The 23,130-nt window shown below is 38.5% G+C and overlaps 1 protein-coding gene across 11 annotated transcripts in view; it reads right to left on the reverse strand.

The window, feature by feature from the left end:
• Positions 1-23,130, reverse strand: part of Pias2 (protein inhibitor of activated STAT 2) — an 80,687-nt gene that overhangs the window by 48,124 nt on the left and 9,433 nt on the right. For 7 of the 11 annotated variants that reach the window (XM_027397933.2, XM_027397941.2, XM_027397934.2 and 4 more), the window contains exon 2: positions 1,234-1,708. In XM_027397933.2, coding sequence (XP_027253734.1) covers positions 1,234-1,708 — 475 coding nt within the window. Of the gene's footprint in view, positions 1-1,233; positions 1,709-10,993; positions 11,103-21,353; positions 21,457-23,130 lie in introns of those variants that run through there. The other 4 variants (XM_027397939.2, XM_035440047.1, XM_027397940.2 and 1 more) reach the window with 3 other exon arrangements.

Raw genomic sequence — 23,130 nt, forward strand, 5'->3', positions numbered from 1 at the left:
CAAAGCTACACAGAGAAAACCTAAACCCTGTCTTGAAAAAACAAACCAAAAACAAAAAAAGACACTCAAATGATATAACATATTACATTAAATTTCAGTTATGAGTACCACAATTTTTCACTCATACATTTAAATATTTAGCAGTAAGACCTCCATTTTTTAGTTTTAGTTTGTTCAGTTTTGTTATCTCCCTTTGCTTTTGAGACAATATCTTGCTATGTAATCCTGTACTGCCCAGGTACTATGTAGCCCAGGCTAGCCCCATTCTCAGCAACCCTCTTGCCTCAATTTCCCAAGTACTGGGTCTATAGGAATAGCCATCATGCCTAACTTGTTTTGACTTTTAACATTTATGTGTGTACCCACATGCGCGTGCGCGCACACATGTCCCTGAGATTTTCTGTCTCCAATTCCACCTCCCTGTAGGGACAACAAGTTACAGAAGTATGTGTCACCAAGTCTGGGTCTACATGGGTTCCGGTTATTCAGACTCAGGTCCTCAAGCTTGCTGCTTTTGACAATAAAGCATCTCCCTAGCCCGCTTGGTGTTTGTTTTTTGTGTTTTGTTTGTTTGTTTTGGTGGGGGGGTTGTTTTGCTTTTGAGAGATAGACTCACTATGTTAATCCAGACTGGACTCAAAATTACTAGAAATCCAGGCTGGACTCCCTATGATAACCTTGCTTAAGTCCAAAGATCTCTTGGGTTACTGCATACCATCATAGCTGGCTATTAGTTCTTTTTTTTAAGATTTTATTTATTTCTTATGTATACAACTTTCTGCTTCCATGTATATCTGTACAACAGAAGAGGGCACCAGATCTCATAACGGATGGTTGTGAGCCACCATGTGGTTGCTGGGAATTGAACTCAGGACCTCTGGAAGAGCAGTCAGTGCTCTTAACCTCTGAGCCATCTCTCCAGCCCCTGGCTATTAGTTCTTATGAATACTTTTAGCATTTATTTATCTGTGTGAGGATGCATGCTGTGGTACATGTATGCAGGATCAGAGACCTTGTTCCAGGAATAGGTTCTGTCCTCTCACCCTGTGGGTCTTCGTAATTGAGTTCAGGTTGTCAGATTTGGCACCAACTGTCTTTACCCTCTGAGCCATCTTGCCAAACTTGGCTATCAATTTTAAGGTATTAAGAGCAAATCACTAATAAATATTTTGTAAGCTGTTTTATTCTCTTCTAAAAAATTTTAATTAAAAATTAATTTTTCTTAATACTTACCTAAACTTGTAGGCTTGATGAGAACATCAAGGACGTCATAAAAGGGCAGGTTTTTTAATTGCACATCAGGATGGACAGGAGGAATGGGAGGAGATGGCTGCTGCATCTCAAATGTGGGCTTACTGTCCTGAAGCAGCACAGAACCAACAGGAGATGATGGTGAATGAGGTGTAATTGAAGAAGAAGGCAACGAGTGGATTCCAGCCACAGCCAAGTCAGGTTCTACTGGTGAAGAACTACCATCCAAACTGAAAACCGATGATTTAATTGTGGATAAATCAGAAAGTCCTTCAAGTGTCCGTGGGTATCGGCGTCGATATAATTCTCGAATTTTAATCTGAACCGCAGGGCTGCAGCCACTCTTCAATAAATGCAACGCCCTCATCAGGAGGTCATGCTTACGACCACTTTTATTCCGTCCAGCAAAGCCTAGTAACACTTGTAATTCAGAAACCCTAAAACTAGAAACCATATTCTAAAAGGGGAAAGAAAAAAAGAACAAATCATCATCAAGCATATATAAAAATTACTACCTAAATTATAGTATAAAGTCATATTTTTTCCTGATATTAATCAATATTTACATATACCATACCACCTGGAACATTAGTATTCAAAAAGCTATCTTCTCTTGAAACATCCATTTGAGTTATGTTGTTAAATCAGATTTTGCTTTCCTCTTCATTTTGAAAACCCAGTCTTGGTTCATATTAACCACCTAATTGTCAGATTATGCTCTAATATAAATCGCTATTTGCTTCTTCATTATGAGCTCTTTACCCAATGAATATGTTCTTTTTCAAAACTAAGACCTCCTAATATAAAGCTCAACATTGTGATGATAACAGAATATAAGCAGGAAGAAACAGGAAATCGCTCTCGTATGCTGAAACGCTAAGGAGGTAAAGTATGGCGGTGGCTGGTTCCTTCTTCTCTTTGATCTGTCTGCATTTTCCTGTATTTCTGACTCTGGGTTTCTATTAGACTGATTAAGAACTCCACTTACACAGTATTTGTTACAAAATTGTCACTAATTAAACAAACAAGTTGATTTTTTATGCCACATGTTTAACTTCTAGCACTGCTTAGCAGAATTACAAAATCCAGTTGTAACTGGTATCCAAAGCCAATGTATTTTTAACCCATACTCAAACATTAAGGAACAGACAAAAATAAAATTTTTTTGTTTTGTTTTGTTTTTCTAGACAGGGTTTCTCTGTGTAGCTTTGGAGCCTATCCTGGCACTCGCTCTGGAGACCAGGCTGGCCTCGAATTCACAGAGATCCACCTGCCTCTGCCTCCAGAGTGCTGGGATTAAAGGCGTGTGCCACCAACTTTTGCCCAGCTAAAAAAATTTTTTTTTTTTTAAAAGATACTTTAAAACATTAAGACTAAGCCGGGCTGATGACACACACCTTTAATCCCAGCGCTTGGGAGGCAGAAGCAGCAAGTGCATCTTGCAAAAGAAAAAAAAAAAAAAAAAGAGGTTTCCAACACCCACAGGGCAGCTCACAACCACCTGTAACTCCAGTGTCAGGGAACCTGACACCCTCTTCTGGCCTCCACATGCACTGCATACACATGGTACATAAACATACATTCATACAAAGCACTCCTACACATAAAGTAGAAATAAACCCTTAGCTGGGCGAGTGCCAGGATAGGCTCCAAAGCTACACAGAGAAACCCTGTCTCGAAAAGCCAAAAAATAAAAAATAAAAATAAACCCTTAAAAAAATACTAGATTTCAAAATCGATAGAGCAACCCACAGCTCTAGACATCTAAATGTTTATCTAGAATTACAAAAATAGTTCAAGAAACAAATAGTATCAAAATCAACCCAAAAAGGAGAAATAAAGGATAAAGGAAAAAAATTAACTAGAAAACAAAATGAAGTCAACTCCCCCCACCCAAAAAAAAGTAAACAAATGCACAGGACTATGAATTTAAAAAAAAAAAGGGGGGGGGAGGGGTCAGGAGTAGTGGCACATGCCTTTAAATCTCAGCACTCCAGATGCTAAGGCTGGAGGATCTCTATGAGGTCAAGGCTAGCCTGGTCTACTTAGCTATTTCTAGGAATATCAATGAATACATAGAGACCCTATCTCAAAAAAAAATTAATAATAACAATAAAAGAAACTGGACATGGTGGGTCATACCTGCTATCCCTGTGATCTAGAAACTGAGGCAGGAGGAGGGCAAATTTGAGAGCACTGTGGGCTATGAAAGCTGCTCTTCCTTGAAGAAGAAAAAAAGTACATGCAACAAGTTCCAAGTCAACAGTGTGAGCTTCAGAGTAAGTCCCTTGTGTGTACATGTACATACACAGCACAGAGGCAAGCTAGGGGTAGGGAGCAATTGCTCACATGTATGCACTCTGATGGAAAACCTAAATTATGTCACCTGAATCAGGAACAAGTAGTAATATTGTTTACCACCTCCATTTAAAGACACTACACAGACCAAGCAGTTTAGTGAGCAAACCTGCCCAACCTCCAAGGAAAAGAAGGAATCCTATTTCCTGGACCGTGAAGAGAATGTGAAGTTAAGCACATTTTAGCACACAGAGTAATCACCTCGTTCTTACTGGGGAATTAACGTATATCAGAGACTCTATATAAAAAAATAAAATAAGCATGCACTCAGGAGGCAGAGACAAGCGGAGTTCGAGGCCAGCCTGGTCTCCAGAGCGAGTGCCAGGATAGGCTCCAAAGCTACACAGAGAAGCCCTGTTTCTGGGGAAAAAAAAAAAAAAAAAAAGAAAGAAAGAAAGAAAAAAAGAAAAAAATTGAAAAAATGCTGAACTATGTAAAGTATTGATACTCAAAACTACGAGCAAGTGGGAGTTAAGTGTGACACAACTTTTTCTGTCTTGAAATTCCTGCAAAGACAATGGTGTAAGGGTCTAAGAGACCCAGTGGAAATCCTGTGACCTGAAATCTATATACCGGTGTCAGAGGCTAAGTCCTGTCACCAAGACACAGCACAGGTGTCTACTCACCCCAGACAGGGATCCCATGACAAAGTACAGATACCACCAAAGTCTGACTTGGTTACCTACAGAAGTATGGGTTAGGGATTGCTTCAGGAGCAGAAATGATTCAAAGACAGCTGTATCACCAAGGCCCATTCCAGCATGGGTGACAGCTCACAAAAGCAGGGAAAACTGGGCTGGAGAGATGGCTCAGAGGTTAAGAGCACCGGCTGCTCTTCCAGAGGTCCTGAATTCAATTCCCAGCATACACATGATGGCTCACAACCATCCATTATGAGATCTGGTGCCCTCTTCTGGTGTGCAGATATACATGGAAGCAAAATGTTGTATGCATAATAAATAAAATCTTAAAAAAAAAAAAAAAGAGCAGGGAAACCTATAGCATGTTGAATAGCCTACAGGCAGCTCCACACATTGGAAAGTGTCCTGTTGGTCTAAACCTCTTTCAGGCAGCTGGTCTGGTCTCAGTCTTCTTTGCAGCTCAGCTTTCTATCCTCTGAGAAGGACACTCAGCTTTTATTGTTTAGTCTGGCAGGGAGGGGCCTAATGAATCTGGTCAGTTTCAGGGGCTTCCTGAAGCTCTTTTTGAGTCGCAAATCTTTCTGCATAGCTTCCTTGCAGAATGGACTGTTTCAATCTCAGAGGAAACTGTTAGACAACAAGGGTGCAGATCATTTAGTCAAACTTTCAGGTAAAAGTCTGACGAAACATTAGATTCACATACAACTTTTGCATTTCCTAAAATGAGCCATAATAATTGTTGTTTTTTGGGGGTTTTTTTTTGTTTATTTGTTTGTTTTCTTTTGTTTTTTGAGACAGGGTTTCTCCATAGCTTTGAAGGCTGTCCTGGAACTCACTCTGTAGACCAGTCTGTCCTCAAACTCACAGAGATCTGCCTGTCTCTGTCTCCCAACTGCTGGGATTAAAGGCACATGCCATGCCCAGCCATGGTTTTAATGTCTTACAATGGCCATACACTGACAGCTTAGTCACCAGCTTACGACAATACTAAGAGATGGCAATAGAGCCTTTAGGAGGTAGAGGAATACTTAAAGGAAGAGGTCAGTAGAGTGTGCATAACCCTGAAGGGACTATTGGGATTGAGATCACTTTCCTGCCTGACAGCCATGAAGTAAGCACATTCCCTGAAGTGCTCTTCCTCACCAGAAGACTTAAGAAAGGTACCAAGGAACCATTGGCTGAAATCTCTGAAACCCCGAGCCTAAATCAATATCTGAGTTGAGTACTTACACTAGAAGTATGGCATATACATTCAAATAATTTGTACAAAGTGGAGAAATTAAAAATGTAGTCAATAATTAAACAAACTGAGTAATGAGTATAGATACTTTGCCATATTTGAAAAAGCAAGAACGTTTCCTGGATTGATTAAGCAGGTCAATATAGACATATAGAGGCTATTAATTTCCAAACTTTTATTCAAATCTAAATTGAAACAATTTTTTTTTTTTGTATTTTATGGTGGGGTAAAAAAGGTTTTAGTCAAAATACTAATTCATATAAAAGGAATCCAGGCTCTTTGAAGGAAATAGCTCACTATAGGAACTACAGGCCTTGGTTTAAAACTATACAAGATGTATTTACAATATTTTATAATATTTTATGATAACAGAAAACAAAAAAGTAACAAAACTACTGAGATCTTATTAGAAGGACACAGAAAAAAAAAAACTCTTAAGAGGTCTCAGTCAGAATGATGTAATTAGGAGAATGGGAAAAGAGTAGTTAGTTACACTGAATTTAAACACTAAATATATAATAAAATTTGTGGGGCTGGAGATATGGCACAGAGGTTAAGAGCACTGACTCCACTTCCAGAGGTCCTGAGTTCAATTCCCAGCAACCACATGGTGACTCACAACCATCCATTATGAAATCTGGTGACCTCTTCTGGTGTGCAGATATACATGGAAGCAGAATGTTGTATACATAATAAATATAATCTTTAAAAAAAATTATATATATATATGTATATACATATATATATATATATATATATATATATATATTAGAATTTGCTCATAATGACATTTAGAAAACTCACTAATTTCTTTTAGAGGACAAGAGTAACCAAATTATTATTCTGAAGTTTATGAAAAGCAAACCAATTTTTAAGAAAGATTTACTGGTTTAAGAAGGAAAGCCACATGTCTTACATAAATGACAGAAAAGCATCTGACAAAATTTTATTTATTCATGGTAAAATAAAAACCCAATTAGGCATAAAAAAAAACCTGTCAACACGATGACATCAGAAACCAACAAATTCTTAGAAATTAAACACTGAATTATAAACTGAAGGCCCATAAAATGTATACTATTTTGTCATTAAACATTATTCCAAAATTACAGATAACATAACAAAGCAATAAAGACTTTGAAGTAGGAGCTGGAAATATAGCTCATTTGGTAGAATGTTTGCTTAGCATGTATGATGCCCACAGTCCCATCCCCCAGCACTGCATTAACTGGGTATGGAGTAGCACACCTGTTATCTTAGCATTTGAGGAACTAACAATACAAGTTCACACCAGCCTGGATCACAAAGCATGAACCTGCCTCAAATGTCTAAGGGAAATTAATAATTGGGGGGGAACCCTAAATAACACAAACTCAAAATACTAAAGAATAAATTTCAAACATTAAAACACAACTGAGAGGGGGAGTGGTAGTCCAGTTTTAATCCCAGCACAGAGGAAGGCAGACAGGTGCTTTGAGTTCAAGACCAGTCTTGTCTATATAGAGAGTTCCAAGCAATCCAGGGTTATAAAGTGATACGTGATCGCAAAGTACCAACCAAAGACATGGAATGTAAAAGAAATACTAAGTAAATTAAGGACTAAAAGAACATGTTATCAGATTAAAAATAAAATTCAGTATTGAAGGTGAATTACAAACAGGAGAAAATTCTAGATTTCAAATGAGTAACTAATGAGCAACTGGAAAATTTACTAGATCCAAATTGGAATAAAGAAATAAATGTTTATAAGTAATGATGGATAAAATTAATAAAGACAAAGAAAGGAAACAACAAAGAAAGATTTGCAATCTTAAATGGAGAATGATTAATTGAAAAGGTAATCATGCTGGGCAGTGGAGGCTCACACCTTTAATCCCAGCACTCCGGGGCAGAGGCAGGCGAATCTCTGTGTGTAGTTCGATACCAGCCTGGTCTACAAGAGCTAGTTCCAGGACAGCCTCCAAAGGCACAGAGAAACCCTGTCTCAAAAAAACCAGAGGGGGGGGTAATCATAAACCAGGCAGTGGTGGCACATACCTTTAATCTCAGTACTAGGGAGGCAGAGACAGGTGGATCTCTGTGAGCTTGAGACCAGCCTGGTCTATAGAGTTTTCCAGGACAGGCTCCTAACTACAGAGAAACCCTGCCTTGAAAGAAAGAAAGAAAGAAAGAAAGAAAGAAAGAAAGAAAGAAAGAAAGAAAGAAAGGAGGGAGGGAGGAGGAGGGAGGGAGGGAGGAGGGAGGGAGGGGAGGGAGGAGGGAGGTCATAAATAAGGAGACAATGGATGCATAAGAAACATTCCAAAGCATGACAAATATAAAACACAACAGGGGAAAAAAAGTTTTAACATATCAGAGAAGCTATCATCACTACTGAAATAAATATAAAATGAGTATTACCAGTCAGATGCTTAGGCTGCTGCTACAGCTCATTGGTAGAGTGTTTACACAGCAAGCACAAGGTCCTATGTTTGATCATCATCAAAAACAAAGAACAGAACAATAAGCAAAGAAAATAACAAACCTGAGAAGAGTAATGTTTATCTTAAGTAAATATTTACTCTAAAAAAGGAAAAGAAAATTCCATGTGTTAGGTCAGACAAACGGAAAAGGCAACAGTAAGCATATGAACAAGCAGGTTGGTAAGCAGTCTAAAATGATACACAAGAGAAAACAAAAGTAATTTTAGATGAACTCATCAAAATTTCAAGAGGTGTCAAAAGAATATGAAAAGGAAAAATGTAACGTCACAACTGGTAAAGTGAGAAAAAAAACACAACAAAGAGGAAAGAAAAAATTAAAATCAACCCTATAGCAATGCAGCACAGACAGACAAAACAAACCACAGAATAGCATAAAAAGATAAAGATAAAATGAAAGGGTTAAAATAGAAATATATTAATAACCCCCTTTAAAAGGTGAGGAAAATCACTAGAAAAAACTGTATTAGAAAGATAATACAGGAATGGAGAGAACTCTATATCCAACTTAGAGAATGTGGAAACATTTTTTTATTTATTTTGTATAGAAGACTTTCTGCCTGCAGGCAAGCAGAGGGCACCAGATCTCATTTAAGTTGGTTGTGAGCTACCACGTGGTTGCTGGGAATTGAACTCCGGACCTCTGGAAGAACAGTCAGTGCTCTTAACCGCTGAGCCATCTCTCCAGCCCGTGGACACATTTCTTACAAAACAATCCAAACTCACTATAAAACAAATAACTTAAGTATCTTCCTAGTTTGCCAAGAAACTTAAGTCAATTTTTGGGGGGTGGAGAGGGGGTCCTCACTGTGTGGCCTTGCCTGGAACTCACTAAGAAAATCCAGGCTGATCTTGAACTCAGAGATCGTCTGCTTCCCCAAATGCTAAGATTAAAGTGACATGATTAAAGTGACATGTCACCACACCCAGTTTTTAACTCACAACTCAAAACTCCCCAAAGAAAAACTGTGAGGCCTATGAAAACATCTGCTGCTCGTCCAAAGGACTGAGTTTAGCTCCTGACACTGCATGCATGTGGGTATGCAAACTCTGGGTGGGTGGGTGGGTGGGGGTGGGTGTGTGTGTGTGTGTGTGTGTGTGTGTGTGTGTGTGTAAGAAACTGAGACCTTTGCCAGTTCGAGTTCCAGGACAGGCTCCAAAGCAATACAGAGAAACCCTGTTGGGGGGGGGGGGCTTACCCACAAAAAAAAAAAAACCCACAAAAGCTGAGGCCTCTATTTTAAAGAATTCTACAAAAAAAAAAAACTTACAAATCAATATCCCACATTTCAAAAGAATAATAACTAAAGTGCAGCAATATCTAGAAATAATTAAGCACCATACCAAGTGGGACTATGCTGGGGGGGGGGCAAGACTGGGTTCAAGAAATTAACATAGTATTACATTTTAACAGCTAAAAAGGAAAGTCATATGAACATAATCAACAGAGAATTACTGACAAATTCAAAACCCAATCATAATTTGGAAAAGGAGAAGGAATGTTCTCACGTGGGTGTTTGGTGCATGCCTGTAATACAGTACTGGAGGCTGAAGCTTCAGCAGAGACAGTTACTAGTTCAAGGCCAACCTGGAATACATAGTCTGTCAGCCAAGGATATACAGCAAAACGCTGTCTTAAAAAATAGAAATAGGCCGGGCGGTGGTGGCTCATGCCTTTAATCCCAGCACTTGGGAGGTAGAGGCAAGTGGATCTCTGTGAGTTCGAGGCCAGCCTGGTCTACAAGAGCTAGTTCCAGAACAGCCTCCAAAGCCACAGAGAAACCCTGTCTCAAAAAAAACAAAAACAAAATATTAGAAATAGAAGGCAAGTCCTCATTTGACAAACAGTATCTACAAATGGTGGGGCCCTAAGATTTTACTCAAAGATGAAGTGAATGCCTTCCCCAAATATTAGGAATGAGGCAAGGGTGTGAATGAGCACCCCTGAAGGTTCCCATGTCTGAATTCTTAGTCAAACTGTTTGGTAAGATTTGGAAGTGTGCTGTTGAAGTGTATCACTAGGGGGGGATGTGTATTTTGAGGTTTCAAAATGCCAGGCCAGGCCAGCCCTGCCCCCCTCTCAGCCTGCTGCCTGTGGATCAAGATATAAAGTTCTCAGCTACTTCTCTAGCACCATGCTAGGTCTGCCTGCTTGCTTCTCACCATGATGACCATGGACTCCATCTCTGTAACCTGCATTAGTTATGGCGTCTCCTCACAGCAACAGAACAGTAACTAACAAAGGGAAAAAAAACAAACAAAAAATCCTAGAAAAGCTGCTCTGATTTCTTTTAAAGAAAAGAGAGCTGGGAATGTAGCAGTGGTAGAGTGGTTGCACAGCATGTACAAGGAATGCAACCAATCCTCAGCACCAAACCACAAACAAATGGTGAGGAAATCAATCTATTCCAGCTTTACAACATAGCTTCAGTAATACAGATTCAAGATTGTGCTGTGTTAGGTGAAAAACAGGCAGGTAGCTCAATGAAACACAAGAGAAACCCCTAAACAGAAACAGAACCACACAAATATGCCCAAATTATTTTTTTACCAAAGTGTAAAAAACAACATAATAAATGGTGTTAAAGCAACTGGCCATCCATAGCTTCAAATAGATCACCAGATGTCTTGTCCTTTGAAGGGAAGAGAAGAGTCTTCAGGATCTAGGTCTAGGAAGACTTCTTAAATATGACAATAAAAAGAGACATAAAAAGGAAAATGACATACTAGACTCCATTGTTTTGCAAAAGACCCTTTATAATGATGAAAACGCAGGTATCGGGCTTGGTTTAATATATGCAAACTACATTAGATAAGAGACTAGAATCTAGAATATACTTAGAACTGTTATTCAACAGGAAAAAAAAAGGGATGAAATAATCCAATCAGAAAAGGGTCAAGAGACATGCAGATACAATTCAATAATGAGAATATATAGGCAAACAGGCACATGAAAATTAACATAATTAGCCATCAGGGAAATGCAAATTAAAACCTCACTAACATATCACTTAGATACCTACCAGAATGGCTAAAATGAAAAACAGTGTTAACGCCAAATGCTGGCAAGGAGGCAGAGAGCCTGGATCAGTCCATACATTGTTGGTAGGGATGTAAAATGGTACAGCAACTCTGGAAAACAGTTTAGCAAGTTCTTAAAAGAAAAAAAAAAAAAAAAACCCACACATACAATAGCCATAACACCCATCAATTATACTCCTGGGAAGAGAAATGAAAATTTATGCATGCACACGCATGAACTGTGAATGAATCTTTATAAAACTTTTACTCATAACTATTAACTCAGATGTCCTTTAACAGATGACTAAGAAACTGCAATAAATATATACCCACAACTACTACTTACTCAACAATAAAAAAGGAATGACTCATTTTTGTGTATTATGGACCAGATGGCATTCCAGAGAATTCATTATGAATGAGCAACACTGGGACCAGGGAGATACGCTCTATGGAAAAGCTGCCATACATGCTTGAGGACTGGCAAAATAAGCAGTCTCAGAGGTGGAGACAGAATCCGGGGAACAGGCTGGCTAGCATATTGGCAAACTGGGGGGTTCATTGAGACCCTGCCTCAAAGAGTAAGGTTGAAAAGAATTGAGAATAATCCCTGACATCAACCTTGGGCTTCCACATATATATAAATGAATGCACACAACACACTTACACAAAGAAAAAAGCTAGGGAAAGGAGAGGCAGAACCCAGACATAATTTATATAACATTCTTTTATATTTTTCTCATGACTGGTGGTGGTAAGCAAACTAACCTGGGTATTGGGAACCAAATACAGGTCCTTGATAAGAGCACCAAGCACTCTTAATCATCTCTCCAGTCCTTATGTAATATTAAAAAATAAAATAAAATAAACCCAGAAAGAAGAACTGCTTGGAGGGTCTCAGAGATTAAGGTTTAGGAGTTAGTGAGTGAGAGAGAACTGGGTGTGGCTATAACACCATAGGTGACCCATCTTTGTTTTTGGGGGAAAGAGGGCTGTTTTTTGTTTGTTTGTTTTTGTCTGTTTTTGTTTTTTTGAGACAGGGTTTCTCTGTGTAGCTTTGGAGGCTGTCCTGGCACTCACTCTGGAGACCAGACTGGCCTCGAACTCAGAGACGCGCCTGCCTCTGCCTCCCAAGTGCTGGGATTAAAGGCGTGCGCCACCAACGCCGGGTGTAAATGGAGTTCTTAATTGGTCTAGCTAATAAAAAGCTGGGGTCAGAAAAAGAGAAATGTTGAGAGAGCAGAGAAGGAGCAAGCCACCGGCCACATCTTACCTCCTTAGCGTCTCAGCAGACAAGAGAATGAGTTTTGTTTCTCCCTGATTATATCCCGTTTCTGCCCCGCTACCTCACTTCCTGTCTGTCTGTACAGACCTCTATGGCAAGCTAGTGGTAAGTTCCATTCTCTGACCTTCAAACAGGCTTTATTTGTACAAGTAAGATATCACCACGATTATTGTTGTGGTCATGGCATCACTTCACAGCAATAAAAATCCTAAAGCACTGATCATATATATATATATATCTTGATAGAACATTAAGAAAAATCTGAACAAGACAAAAAAATCCAGGGGGAGGAGAATTTCTCAGCAGTTAACTCAGTTGGAAGAATGCTTGTCTAGCATGTACAATGCCCTAGGTTTGATTCCCAAGCACCGTACAAAATTGAGCATGGCAGCTCATACATACAATTCCAACATTCCAGAGGATCAGCAATTCAAAGTCATCTTCAGGCACATGAATTCAAGATCAGCCTTAGATACATGACACCTCATGTTCCATCAACAAATAAAATCATCCCGAAATAATACAGGTATAACTCCATCTCTGGGAAGAGGGAATGCAGGACTGGAGAGAGGTCTCAGTGATTAAAATTTAATTTTTGCTTTTGCAGAGGACTTTGATTTCCAGTACCTACCACATCCTTCTGATCTCTGTGAATACTAGGTATACACACAATACACATGCATATATACAGGTAAAATACTCATTCACACAAAACTAAAGATGGCTAGAGAGATGATTTAATATTAAAGCGCACTGGCTGCTCTTGCAGAGGACCCAGGTTAAATTTCCAGCACCCACATGATGGTTCACAACCATCTGTAAACCCTGGTACTAGCAGATCTGATGCATTCTTCTGGCTTCCATGGATACTAACAACAAATGTGGGAAACAGATACACATGCAGACAAAACACCCATACACATAAAGTGAAATTTTAAAAATGGGGAGAGGGGTGAGATAGCTTGGTTTGTAAAGGTCTCCTGGCACAATCATGAGAATTTGAGTTTAGATTTCTGGCATCCACAAAAGAGCTGGGTACAGTAGCACACACCTAGCACCTTCAGTGCTAGGAAGGTGAGGACGCAGGACATCCAAAGTTCATGGCAGCCAAAAAGCCACATTCAATGAGACAGTATCTCAGAAAGTATGGTAGAAAGCAACTAAAGAAGTCACCCAACCTATGGCCTCCAAACACATATACATGTACACGTACATACATACACTCACACCCCTACCTCCCTCCCCCCCCCCTCTTTCCCTACCCATGGTCTTAAATGCCTATATACTAAAATGATGAAAATTAATGACACTCAATATAAGAAACTAGGGGGTGGGGAGAACAATTAGCCCAGAAAAAATGAAGGGCAAAAATTAATGAAGTGGGGAAATGATAAAATAAAGAGCATAAAGTCAAAAACTTAATTTTCTGAAGCCTTAAAAGTTGACAAGCTTTGAGAGACCACAGATACTGAAGTCCAGGTAGGCTGCCTGTCCCCCAAACTCCCCCACTCTCTCTCAGTGTCCACCTACTCTATTCCCAATCCTGAGACTGCCTAATCAATGTATCCCATGCCCCAATTCTAGGGGAGACTCTGTGCTCAACTACAGTCCACACTTCTCAGAAGAACAGAGAAGAAACATAAACTAAGGAACAAAACACACAGACAAACTCAGAAATCAGCACCTATACCTATAATCACCCCAAACCAAGGTAAGAACACAATCAACATCAGTCAAGGTAATTATACCACCACCAGAACCCAGCTATCCTACTTCTGCAAGCCCTGAATATTCCAACACAGCAGAAGCACACGAAAAAGACCCTAAAAACCAACTTACATGAAAATGAATGAGGTCCTTAAAGAGGAAATGGAATCCCTTAAAGAAATTCAAGAAAAAAAATTAAAGGAAATAAATAACTGTTTAAGACCTGAAGATGGAAATAGAAGTGATAATAAAAACACAACACTCTAGTCCTCACTGACTTGCCAGGGTTCTTAGAATCACATTGGCAGCCAGGAATGTCTCCAGATTATTTCAGGGCATTTTAGAGGTCTTCAGATTGTAGGCTAGTCAGTACTCCAACACAAGGAAGAAAACGAGGCAATATAATCACAAGCACAGTAAGAAAAGTTCTTCAGATTGTATTTAATGTGCTAACTGCTAAAAAGATCAGAATATAGCCATAGATTTAAGTGGGTTTGCCAACAGCTTTATTTCAGAATGGTGATAAGTAGGTCCAAATGTCTTCCCAGAAATTGGTGTGTTTTGCCCAGGGGAAAAAATCTTAAAAGGAATTTCATTTAATTTTTGTGTTTTTTTTTTAAACGGGCTTTAATGTTAATTCCTTATTTATAAAATCAAAACAAATTAGAATATGCTGGGGGTGGAAGATGGGATTAACATCAAATGTTCTCAAGGGCTCATACATTGAAAACTGGTTCATCCTCGAGTACCCTGAGTGATTTTCAATGGCAAGGCTAGTCGAATTCATGATTTTGAATTATTGGGGAAGATCGGAACATTTATTACATACTTTACTGTTCAATGTCTTAATGTGGGCCTTTATTTTGTAGACAAATAACTGTGGGGGTTGGGGAAAAAATTGCCTTTGAAGTTTTATGGGGTTGTTTTGTTTTGTTTTTCAAGACAGGGTTTCTCTGTGTAGCTTTGGAGCCTGTCCCGGCATTCGATCTGTAGACCAGGCTGGCCTCGAACTCCAGAGATCCGCCTGTTTCTGCCTCCCAAGTGCTGGGATTAAAGGCATGTGCCACCAACGCCCCACTCACCTTTGAGGTTTTAAAAGACAGTCCACTTTTTAGCATGTGTTGTATCCAACCTGTGGTTGTCTTAACTTATATTAAAGGAGGAGGAGGAGGAGGAGGAGGAAAGAAAGAAAAGTAAGAAAGAGAAAACACAAACTGAGGGAATTCTGGAAATGAAAATCTAGGTAAGCAAACAGGAACCAGAGACACTAGCATCTCCAGCAGAATATAAGAGGTGGAAGAAAGAATCTTAGGCATTGAAGATATATCAGCCAATAAAAATATTAAATGTAAAAGGTTCCTGACACAAAATATCCAGGCAATCTGGTACACTATGAAAAGACCAAACCTAAGAATAAAAGGAATGGAAGAAGATTCCCAGCTTAGAGGCTCTAAAAATATTTTCAACAAAATCATAGAAGAACATTTCCTACCCTAAAGTAGATGTCTATAAAGGTACAAGAAAAGGAAGTTCCCTTGACATACAATAATCAAAACACTAAAATTCAGAACAAAGAAAGAATATTAAAACCTGCAAAGGGAAAAGAGCAAGTACCATACAAAGGCAGACCAATTAGAATTACAACTGGCTTCTCAATTGGACTCTAAAAGCTAGAAGAATCTGGACAGATGTCCTACAGACTGAAAGGAACCACAGATTCCAGCCAAAATTCCAATTCCCAGCAAAACTTTCAACCACACGAAACAAGAAAACAAGATAGTCCATGACAAAGTCAAATTTAAACAATATCTATTCACAAATTTAGTCCTACAGAAGGTACTAGAAAGAAAACTCCAATCCAAAAAGATTAAATATACCCATGAAAGCACAGTAAATAATCTCAACCAGCAAAAACCAAAAAGGAAGTGCATGCATATAAACATGAACACACACACCGCCATCCAAAAAAAAAAAAAAAACAGGAATAATCATTGGTCACTGACATTTCTCACTATCAAATGACTCAATAAAAAGACAGAATAACAACGGATACAAAAACAAGATCCATTCTTCCACTGACTACAAGAAATACACCTCAACATCAATGATAAACATTACCTCAGAGTAAAGTTTTAGCAAAAGATTTTCCAATCAAATGGGCCTGAAAAAGAAGCTGGAGTAGCCATTCTAATATCTAACAAAATAGACTTCAAACCAAAATTAATAAAGAAGGATGGGGACACTTCATGCTCAAAGGAAAAAGCCACCAAAATTATATATCAATTCCTAATATCTACGTACGAAACACAAGGGCATCTACCTTTGCAAAAGAAACATTACAAAATCTTAAAATCACACACTGATAGTGGGAGACTTCAATATCCCATCCTCACCAACAGACAGGTCACCCAGACAAAAACTAAACAGAAATACTGGAGCTATCAGACCTTATAAATCAAATGAACCAAACAGAAATTTATAGAACACTTCACCCAAACACAAAAGAATACACCTTCTTCTCAGCGCCTCACAAAATTCTCTCAAAAACTGACCACATGTTCAGTCACAAAGCAGTTCTCAACAGATAAAAGTGAGATAACCCCTGCATCCTATCAGAACACCATGGATTGAAGCTGGATTTCAACAACAGAAACAATAGAAAGCCTAAAAACTTATGGAAATTGAACAACTTCCTACTGAAAGACTACTGGTCAAGGCAGAAATAAAGATATTAAAGACTTCCTAGAATTCAATGAAAATGAATGCACAACACACCCAAACTTAAAGACACAATGAAAGCAGTACTAAGAGGATGGTTCACAGCACTAAGTACCTTCAAAAAGAAATTATAGTGATCTCATGCTAACTAGCAACTTAACATCACACCTGAAATAACAAAAAAAGCAAGAACACCCAAGAGAAGTAGACTACAGAAAATAAACTAAGGGCTGAAATCAATGATAGAAACAAAGAGAACAATACAAAGTACCAACGATACAGAGTTACCCCAACTAACTTAAAGAGGGAGAGAGAATATCCAAATTAGCAAAATCATCAACGGGAAAGGGGGATACAACAAGAGTCACTTAGGAAATCTAAAAAATCATTAGGTATTACTTCAAAATCCTGTACTGCAACAGACAGTGGTAACCTATGCTTTTAATCCCAGCATTAAGGAGGCAGTGGCAGGCAGGTCTCTGAGTTACAGGATGACAGCCAGGGCTACACAAACAAAACCTGGGAAAGAAAAGAAAAGAAAAGGAAAAGGAAAGGAAAGGAAAGGAAAGGAAAGGAAAGGAAAGGAAAGGAAAGGAAAGGGAAGGGAAGGGAAGGGAAGGGAAGGGAAAAGGAAAAGGGAAAGGAAAGGAAAGAAAAAGGAAAACAACCTATACTCTAAAAAATTGGAAAATTCTCAAAGAAATGGTAATTTTCTTGATAAATAGGACTTAGCAAAATTAAATCAAGATCAGATAAACAATTCAAATAGACCTATAACCCATGAGGAAAAGGAATCTGAAAGCTAGGGAACCAGCATAAGATTGAACCAGCCCCATGACGTGGGTGTCAGTTAGGAGGCCTGGGCAATCTACTACTACTACTGGGGTCTCCAGCAGTGAAACCAGTACTTATACCTAGAGCACAAATGGGCTTTGGGAGCCCATTCCCTATGGAAGGATACTCACTCTCTCAGCCTAGATATACAGGGGAGGGCCTAGGTCCTGTGCCAAATGATGTGACAGACTTTGATGACACCCCATGGGAGGGAATGGGATGGGGATTGGTGGGGGGAATGAGAGGATGGGAGGGAGAGGGAACTGGGATTGGTATGTAAAATAAGATTGTTTTTAATTTAAATAAAAATTAATTTAAAAAAAAAAAGTCTCCCAAGCAAAAAAAGGCCCGGGTCAAACAATTTTAGCAAAGAACTCCACCAGACTTTACCAGAGCTAATACTAATACTCCCCAAATTACTCCACAGAACAGAAACAGAAACAGAAGGAAAATTGACATATTCATTTTGAGACCACAGTCACCCTGATATCCAAACTACACAAAGATTCAACAAAGAAGATTACAGACCAACATGCCTCATGAACATTGATGCAAAACTACTCAATAAAATACTGGCCAACTGAATCCAAGAACACATCAAAAAGTTCATCCACCATGATCAAGGCTTCATTCCAGAAATGCAGGGATAGTTCAACAAAGGAAAATCTGTCAATGTAATCCACTATAGAAACAAACTGAAAGAAAGAAAACCACATGATCATTTCATTAGATGCTGAAAAAGCCTTTGACAAAATCCAACACCCTTTCATGACACAAGTCTTGGTAAGAATAAGGATACAAGGAACATACCTTAACATAATAAAAGCAATTTACAGCAAGCCTATAGCCAACATCAAATGGAGAAAAACTCAAAGCAATCCCACTAAAAGCAGAAACAAGACATGGCTGTCCACTCTTCTCCATTTCTACTGAGGACTTGAAGTTCTAGGTAGAGCACAAAGATAATTAAAGGAGATCAAGAAGACACAAATTGGAAAGAAGTCAAAATACTGCTATTTACAAAAGATATGATAGTACACATAAGCAACCCAAAAAAATTCTATGAGGGACTACAGCTGATAGCCACCTTCAGCAAAGTCGCTGGATACAAGACTAACTGAAAAGAAAAAAAAAAAAAAAAAAACAGTAGCTTTCCTAAATACAAATGACAAATGGTCTGAGAAAGAAATTAGGGAAACACCCTTAACAATAGCCACAATATAAAATATAAATATAATATAAATATAAATATAAATACTCTAACCAAGCAAGCAAAAGATTTGTAAGATTAAAAACTTTAAGTCTTTGAAGAAATAGAAGACATAAGAAGATAGAAAGATCTCCCATACTCATGGGTCAGTAGGATCAACATAGTAAAAACAGCCATTCTACCAAAAGCAATCTACAGATTCAAGGCAATCCTCATCAAAGTCCCAGGACAATTATTTATAGACCTTGAAAACATAATACTAAACTTCATATGGAAAAAACAAAAAACCCAGAATGGCTAAAACAATCTGTACAATAAAAGAATTTCTGGAGGTATCACCATCCTTGAATTCAAGCTGTACTACAAAACTATAATAATAGAAATGGCATTGTATTGGCATAAAGACACTTGGATCAATGGAATTGATTCAGAGACCCAGACATGAACCAATGGACACCTGATTTTAGATAAAGGAGCAATAATAAACAATGGAAAAAAGAAAAGCATCTTCAACAAATAGTGCTGGTCAAAATGGATATCTCCATGTAGAAGAATGCAAATAGATCCATATCTGATACCCTGGATAAAACTTACATCTAAGTGGATCAAAGACCCCAACATAAAGCCAGATACATAGAACCTGATAAAAGAGAATGTAGGGAATAGCCTTGAATGCACAGGAGACAACTTACTGAACAGAACACTGATAGAATAAGCACTAAGATCAACAATCAATAAATGGGACATCATGAAAATGAAACGCTTCTTTAAGGTAAAGAACACCGTCAATAGAACAAAACAGTAGCCTACAGAATGGAAAAAGATTTTCATAAACTCCACATCAGAGGGCTAATACCCAAAATACATAAAGAAACTAGATATCAAGAAAACAAATAATCCATTTCTTTAAATGGGTCCTGGGGCTGTAGAGATGGTACAACAGTTCAAGAGTACAGGCTGCTCTTCCAGAGGACCCCAATTCTATTCCAAGTACCCACATGGCAGCTCAAAACTGTCTGTAGCTCCAGTTCCAGAGGATCACACATTTTTACACAAACATATATGCAGGCAAAACACCAAAAAAATAAAAAAATAAAATAAAATAAAAATAATTTGTTTAATGAGGAATAAATCTAAACAGAGAATTCTCAATAAAGGAAGACAAAATGGCTGAAGAACATGTTCAACATCCATAGCAAGCAGGGAAATACAAATCAAAACTACTCTGAGATTCTTTCTTAAACTCATCAGAATGGCAAGGATCAATAACACAAGTGAATAGCTCATGCTGGCAAAGATGTGCAACAAGAAAAACACTCCTCCATTGCTGGTAGAAGTACAAACTCATACAACCACCGTGTAAATACCAATATGGCAGTTTCTCAGAAAATTAAGAATCATCTACCTCAAGACCCAACTACACCACTCTTGGGCAGATAACCAAAGGATGCTCTACCCTATCACAAAGACAAGTCCTTAGCAGCTCTGTTCAATTTTCTTCTTTATTTTCTTCTTTATTTTCTTCTTTATTTATTTATTTATTTATTTATTTATTTATTTATTTGGTTTTTCAAGGCAGGGTTTCTCTGTGTATATTGGAAGGCTGTCCTGCAACTCACTCTGTAGACCAGGTTTGTCTCAAACTCACAGAACTCAGCATGCCTCTGCCTCCCAATTACCGGGTTTAAAAATAGGCAGCAGCTTTATTCATAACAACCAGAAACTGGAAACAACCTACATGTCCCTCAAGAGAAGAATGATTTACACAATGGTCAGGTGTTTAAAATCAAACATGGCATCAGAAAATGTGTAGGCAAATGGATGGAATTAGAAAAATCATCCTGAGCTGGGCGTTGGTGGCGCACGACTTAAATCCCAGCACTCGGGAGGCAGAGACAGGCGGATCTCTGTGAGTTCGAGGCCAGCCTGGTCTCCAGAGTGAGTGCCAGGATAGGCTCCAAATCTAAACAGAGAAACCCTGTCTCGAAAAACCAAAAGAAAAGAAAAGAAAAGAAAAATCATGAGTGGGTAACCCAAACCCAAAAAGAAAAACATGGTATGTACTCACTTATAAGAGGATATTAGCTGTTAAGTCAATGATAATCATGCTACAATACACAGACCCAGAAATGCTAACAAGGAGGGCTCTAAGAGGGATGCATGAATCTCCCTGGGGGGGGGGGTGATAGATTTTTGTGGGTAGACTGGGAACAAGAGGGGTGGGGGTGGGAAGGAGACACAAGTGCATTGGAAATGTATCTGGCAGGGGTTGTGGTGGACTGATATGGAAACCTCAATTGGCCATCGTCTGTAACCAGGCAAGGTAGAAACAAGACTCCAAGCCAGCCACAAAATCTTCAACCCATATCTATCCTATCTACAAGATATATTAGGAAAATGGGTACACAGAACTTTGGGGAGTGACCAAGCAATAACTAGTCTAACTGCCCATACCACAAGAGAGGAGCCCATGCCCAACACTGACAGGATGACCAGGAAGGGGAGGCTGTACAGCCCAGGGACCTATGATGGGGGAGGGGAAGAATTCAATAGAATTCTTAAACATTCATATATTGGTGTCTATCCCAATCATCATTAAAAAGACTACCTCTGGCAGCTGATGGAAGCAGATGAAGAGACCACAGCCAAACATTAGGAGAGCCCAAATTGAAGATCTCCATCAGGTCCCTCCCCTTGGAGCTCAGAGAACCCTGTGGAAGAGGGAGAGGAAGAAATGTAGGAGCCAGGAGTACATGGCCCACAGACTTCAACCTAAGTAGGGCTCATAATGGCCCACAGAAACTGATATGGCAACCAAAAGTCTGTGCTAGATAGATATTCTACATATATGTTATAGTTGTTAGCTTGATATTTTTGTGGGAAGCCTAATAGTGGGAGTGGGGATGTTTCTGACTCTGTCTGCTCTTGAGACCCTTTTGCCCATATTGGATTTAATGCCTGTTATTAAAAACCATACTGCTCTTGATGAAATAACAGCTTCAGTAGATAAAAAAAAATTTCATGAGAGACCATCCAACAAGTATTTTGGCAAACTTCTAAAAATGATCAAAGACCAAAGCTAAAAATACAAATAAATGCCATTAAAATTAAGGGTTTGGTAGACACAAGGCAAATGTAACTATCATTTCACCAAAATCTTAGCATCCAGTTTGCCCTTTTCATCGTCCAGAGATTGGAGCTTTATCTCACATAAAAAAAAGTACAAGATGGGTTGAGTGTATAGGGCCAGAAAACAGTAAGGAAAGTAAAAACCACATATGGTCAACATAGCAATGGTTTTGGGGAGACATGATGTTACAGCAATAGAAAGCAGAGATTAACATTCATCCAAGGTCTGAAACAAACCATAAACATATGCTTCTGAGAAACATATTAAAAGGGATTATCAATAACAGTCACCGACTGTTCAGGATGTACATAAGCAGGGCATAACAGCTGCTGATCTTTCAAAGGTACCAACAGCCCTACCTTTCAAATGGTTAATTGACAAACCTCTGTGGGTAATACAATGACCTTTGACATCAGAGAAATTACAAGCATTAAGAACAGCGGGCACAGGAGCATCTAAATGCTCAACATATTGAAGAATCAACCAGTCCTTGAATTCCTCCTGTATTTGTTATTATAAAGAAATCTGGAAAATGGAGAATGTTAACAAATTTAAGAGCCAGAAATAAGGTGATTGAGTCAATGGGCTCTTTACAGCTGGGAATTCCCTTGCCATCTGTATTGACTGTCTTTACTGACTGATCTAAAAGATTGTTTTTTTTGTTTTTTTGGTTTTTTACTATACCTTTACAAGAAAAGCATAAAAAAAATTTGCCTTCACAGTGCCTATTTATAATAATCCCCAGCCAGTTAAATGCTACCACTGGAAGGTTATTCCACAATGAAACAGCCCCATGTTATTTCAATATTTATTACAACAGTCATTAGAACTAATTCATAGTTTCTCCAATCTAAAATTTACCATTTTATGGATGATATCTTATTGGATGATTCAGACACAGATATTTTAGAAAAAATGTTTGATGAAGAGAATTTTGCCTTGTTGGGGATTACAAATTGCTCCTGAAAACAAAAACAAAAAGCAAAAACAAAACAAAACAAAAAGCCCTCAAATATATGATAGGTTTACAGAAAATTCAACCACAGAAAGTACCAATAAGAGACAATCAATTACAAACTCTTAATGATTTTCAAAAATTGCTGGGAGATATTAACTGGCTATGGCACACAACTCAAAAGCCTAAGTAATTTACTTGAAATCTTAAAGGAGATAAGGACTTATATAGACCAAGAAAACTACCAGTTGAGGATGGGAAAGAATTGCTCTGGTAGAAAAGAAATTACAAGCTGTGTGT

Source organism: Cricetulus griseus, chromosome 2 (assembly GCF_003668045.3).
Source record: "Cricetulus griseus strain 17A/GY chromosome 2, alternate assembly CriGri-PICRH-1.0, whole genome shotgun sequence".
Lineage (NCBI taxonomy): Eukaryota > Metazoa > Chordata > Mammalia > Rodentia > Cricetidae > Cricetulus > Cricetulus griseus.